The 5,208-nt window shown below is 38.9% G+C and overlaps 1 protein-coding gene across 3 annotated transcripts in view; it reads right to left on the bottom strand.

The window, feature by feature from the left end:
* mtor (mechanistic target of rapamycin kinase) overlaps positions 1-3,823 on the bottom strand; it is a 99,811-nt gene extending 95,988 nt beyond the window's left edge. The window contains exons 1-6 of one of the 3 annotated variants that reach the window (XM_040152248.1): positions 3,317-3,823; positions 2,711-2,853; positions 2,326-2,434; positions 1,920-2,152; positions 271-471; positions 8-142 (exon numbers count right to left, since the gene is read on the bottom strand). In XM_040152248.1, coding sequence (XP_040008182.1) covers positions 8-142; positions 271-471; positions 1,920-2,152; positions 2,326-2,434; positions 2,711-2,839 — 807 coding nt within the window. In that variant the 5' untranslated portion in view covers positions 2,840-2,853; positions 3,317-3,823. Of the gene's footprint in view, positions 1-7; positions 143-270; positions 472-1,919; positions 2,153-2,325; positions 2,435-2,710; positions 2,854-3,316 lie in introns of those variants that run through there. The other 2 variants (XM_040152249.1, XM_040152250.1) reach the window with 2 other exon arrangements.
* Between the last annotated feature and the right edge of the window lie 1,385 nt (positions 3,824-5,208).

Here is a 5,208-nt window from a genome sequence, read left to right as displayed (position 1 = left end):
AACTCACCTCCCCTTCCATGCTGCTGATGCGAACCAACTCATTCAGGATCAGAAGAGCACCATGGACCCTGTCGTCACGATTCATTCCTTTCTCTTTGGCCAAAGTCTCATCAAAGCCTTTTTCTGCCTCCTCAAAGGTTTGCTGTTACAGAAAAGAAAAAACACTGATGTTGCCCATTACAAAGTCATAAGATTTCGCCTGGCAAATACAACACATACTCAGGAAGAATACTTCATTAAAAACATAAAATGTGATTTGGAATGTCCTACTTTGTACCACTGTGGTTTCTGCATTTCCTTGGTCTCCCTCTGTGTGGTGAGGATGAGACAGGCTCGCAGGGCCGACACAGCCCCTTCTCGGATTGCCTGCTTGGGATCCCATACTGCGTAAAATATGTTATCAAAGAAGGGCTGCACTTGCTGAAAGAAGAAGGTGGGTGCACTCACAGCCAGCTCCCTCAACACCAACACCTGAAATGTACAGGAAACCGTTCTGTGTCTAGTCCTCAATTGTCTCTCTTAGGTTTACTTCTTTACAGTGTAAATAAACAGGAAGAGTTCATATAATTATTAGAAAATAGACAGTTGTCATATTATTCCTGGGGTGTAAAGTTCAATCCTATAATTTAAAAAATGTACAACTGGAAATAAATTTTGGGTGCATTGCTGCACCCTTCAGTAATTGTCTATGCGTGAATTTTTTAACATTGTCCTTGAAGCAAGCCTGGTAATCATTATCTCTTCTCTTTCTGCTGATTAAACCTTAGCTTAAAATCCAGTCTCTCTTCTAAAACAGTTTCTAGCTAGATGTAACATTTTGACTGTCTCTGTGTGAATTTTACAATAAAAGTGTGAGCTGTGAACTGTTTGTTTAACTATGTTTAACCACATAGTTAACCACTATGTTTACTGACAACTTAAGTACTACCTGGTAAATGTAAATGGCAAAACAATGGAAAACACAATGCAGAATGTCTAAGCAGAATATCTTCTACATTCGCTGTCAAGCAATTAAGTCAAAGAAAAGACTGTCAAAGATTATGTGTTTGGATAAAATTGTATCACTCAAATTAAAGTACTCTAGAATTCTTACTGCAATTATGATTACTCTAACAATGATTAGGAATGGATTAACATGCAGTGTGTGCTGTTCACTTGGGTTCAACCCTGCTCACATTACTGTTTTGTCCACATCATGACTGTATTACTAGTGTACATAACGTAGCCATAGAGTGCCTTCTAATAAAAGCTGCACTAGGTAAATGTATAAAAACTTGTACTTGGCTAATCAATCTAAACCACACAGTCAGACTGCGAAACAGAACAACTGTTCTGTTTCGCAGTCTGACTGAACCAACTAACGGAGAAACCATCAATTTGCCCTGTTTTATCTGCTGATTACAGATACTGACAGAAAATCTCTGGAGGCAAAGAGACAACTCAAAATGTTAAGGTTAATAGTAGCATTCTTAAGTTTGTGTCAAATAGTTTGGTGTACATACATATAAATGGAGTGCAGGTGTTTCACAGAAAGTTTTACTAATCACTGCAATCTATTAATAACATCTGGAATTTAAAAAAGCTCATATTCATAAAATCATGTATTTAAAAATTATTTGGAGACAGTGAATACACATGTATACAGTAGTAATAGTGCCTTAATCCAAAAGGATATTGGTCCTACTATAAGCAAAAAAACCTGTCTGCTCAACAGCAATGAGTGAGGTTTCTACAAGGGAAAAGCTAGATTAATCACAAATAAGCCCACTGCAGCTTCCTAAAGTGAAAATAAAAATACAAGAAGACAATGCAACAGTCCTGAGTCGAATTATCATCAGCCCTCATCTCCAGCTCATGTATACACCACCAAAAAGTAGTGGTATTTCAACAACAAACAAAGTCCCAGCTGCCTCACTTACTGCAGCATGCCGTCTGCCTTCATTCCTGTCTGCTCCCAGCCACTCCAGGGCCCTCTTCACCTCAAACTCCACATACTCAGCCGTAAAGGTGTCCCCGGCCATAGACAGGTGGCCCATGGCTTTAGAGGCCATCTCCATCACCACAGGGTCGCTGGAGGGGAGCAGGTTACGCAGGTAGTTGGCAAAACGGCTGATCCTGGTGGCATTTCCTCCCTCAACTCCAATCAGACTCACTGGAAAAAATTAAGTCAGTTATATACTGTTTAACATATAGACAGTGTATACTTTTATGTACTATTTCATGTGATATACACAAAGGGCACTAAGCTGTTTCAAGCTGATTTCATTAATTAAATATTTTTAAAAATAAACTTTAAAATTTGGCACGTTCGTGTTTACACCTTACCAATGGCAAGAATGCCTCCTTTCTTCTCATTCACATCAGAGCTGGATACCAGTTCAAATATGTGGTGGTTTAACTCATCATAGAATGTAGTGGCTTCATCTTGGCTTAACTGTGGAAGGCACAAAACCAGTATCTCAAAAACCAGTAAGTAGGAGAGCGACCGCAACTTGTACCGACTATGACAAAGCAAGAAAAACTACATATCTAAAAAGTCTACAATCTCTGGAGAAGAGAAGAAGTGTGGATTAATGTCCACTCCTGAAACAGTGTCAGCAGCCAATCACTCTACAGCTCTTGTGGCAACAACACTCATGTAGTATTCAGTGTATTTGAATGATATCCTCATGACAAGTTTCTATTACATCCATGTTTATGTTTGCCTTACCTCTCTAAGCTCTGTAGTCACATAGTGCTGCAGATCTTTGGCAGATTTTGCTCTGGTGTCTTCATTTCGACTCTTCAGTCCACTGACAAACTGCTGCAGCACAGTGGCTGTGCCTGACATGATCACCATTTGGATGGCCTACTCTGCAAGGAGACAAATATATAAAAGAGACACTTATTCTTCCACTCCAGCGTTCGAAGTTGTCGAGACAAAGGCAACAGATGAACGAATAACAAGTATAAACACCAGACTTGGAAAGAGAGAGTATTTGTCCTGAGCTGGTAACACACCAGGTCAATGTTGTTGTTGATAGCTGACGTTATAGCTAGCTAACGTGTGTGGTTAGCTAACGGTAGTGAAGCAAATTGTCAACCCTGCTAGTTAGCAAAAAACCGAACAGAGACATTAAACTGAGCCAGAAAGATAGCATGGTCTACATCATCAGTACAGTACTGACACGTCCAAGTTGTGTAGGTAAGGTGATGGCTAATTCGGAGCCTCATAGGTGTATCATGCTGGTTTTGTTTAGCTAACGTTACCTAGTGCTAAGGTTAAGCTACCTATTAAACCTTTAGTAGGATAGTAAAGTCACTTTTTACCACTTACGTGTTTATATCAATAGGTCGGCCACTTAATTATTATTCGCCTCCTGCAGAATATCTCTCATTGTAGGTCTACCTAGCTAGTGCAGGGCTAGGTTAGCTATCTACGGGTAGCTCTCTGTTGAGTTGGACCAGCTCCAGCAGGGTACACACAGCAAACTTCACAAGCGCTGAGTTGCGCAGCCGGTGCAGCGCTGTACGCAGCTCACACGTCCTTGAATACAGGTTTGAGATACTGACACTTTACTTCAGTGTTTGTATTAGTAAGACTCTCTACTTTGTCCATCTGCCTTCCAGAGAAGGATTCAAGTATAATATTTCGAGGGGGAAAATATCCACCTTACACGCAGTAGTACTAGTATAAATGAGTAATTTCTCACACTCCAGTTTAAAGCGTAATTGCGAAGAGACCATTCTCGAGGCGGGCAGACTTGTCATACTGAGAAAAGCGTGGGCGTTTTTACGAACATTAAGAATGGCGGCTTGCAGACACGGCTTACAGAGCCACTTAGATGCAATTGAACCACAATTTATATTTATAGTAACACATGCCTCATCGCTTTTCCTTTAACGATATCTGTGTATGGTGTCAAAATGTCAGCTGTGGAGAAAGGTCCATAATGAAGGCTGGATTACCACCTGGGCAAATTGGTAAACTGCTCCAAGGCACCAGAACTCCAGGGGCCCGAAAAACCCCAGGCTCTGACTGGTCTCTGTTAATTTAATCATAAGCCTACTTCATCTTGAGGCCCTGGCGTAAAATGTGTCAATCTGTTTTTAATACCTTCGTAAATTCAATTTTGGCTCTAAACATTATATATCCCCACATAAAATACCACATGCAAAACCTTATGCTATCTAATATTTCATCATTACGACTACTGTACCAGTTCCACAGTGAGTAGGAGCAGGAGGTTAAAACAAGTTTCCTTTATCCTCTGCAATAATGTTTCATTATTCTTAGTATGATCATGGATTTGAAAACTTTTTATTTACTGTGAGAAGATAAAGATGGAATGAGATAAAAGAAGATGAGATAAGATAAGACGATCCCCTATGGTTCACATTCAGTATAATTATAAGTAGACTGTAGAGGCAGTGCAACAATCTGAGGCACAGTGAACATAATGTACAGTAAAGACAAAAGCTTTATTCTCATATATATGAAAAATCACTCACTTTATACAGTGAAATTCTTAACTTAATCCTCATCCATAAAAAATAATTACAAGTAAAAAACAATAACAAAAAACAGGAAGATATATAGGATATAGGAGACAAAAAGAATAATTAAACTATAATAAACATAGACAAAAATTTCAAAATTACTATTCAGTGTGCAACAGTAATAGAGAGACAACACACTCAGTTACCAAAAATCTGAGAGGTATTTGCAATTTTATTTGCAAGGACATACCTGTCGACATTCAGATTGCAGGTAATGAAAACAGAACCATATCAAAATGAAGTTGTTTAAATGTTACAAACGGGCAAGAAGTGTACACAATAAATTGCACAGCATGTACAGGATTGGAACAAAATAAACTGTCATGAAATTAGATAATGATGACTGGATATATGAAATATAAGCTTTCATACATGTACATATGGGTAGCTTCGTTTTATTTTCTTTCCACAGTGTAAAAAACATTCCAGCCTGAGGGGGGAGACATTGTCCAGGTAAAGAACCTTCTGTTATTACTGAGAGGAACATGCTTGTTGTAGCTGTATGTCTGAGCAGTGACATTTACCACAGTGAATCACACCTATTAGACCTGTACCCTATCATTTTTTTTCAAATGGACCTTAAATGTCAAATTCGTTGTCATCATCAAAAATGAACCGTAATCACCATCTTGTTTTTTACATTTCTGCAATCATTAAGTTGAGGTCATG

Source organism: Xiphias gladius, chromosome 18 (genome assembly GCF_016859285.1).
Source record: "Xiphias gladius isolate SHS-SW01 ecotype Sanya breed wild chromosome 18, ASM1685928v1, whole genome shotgun sequence".
NCBI lineage: Eukaryota > Metazoa > Chordata > Actinopteri > Istiophoriformes > Xiphiidae > Xiphias > Xiphias gladius.
Note: the sequence above shows the minus strand (reverse complement) of the source record. Positions and strands in the feature narration are given on the sequence as shown.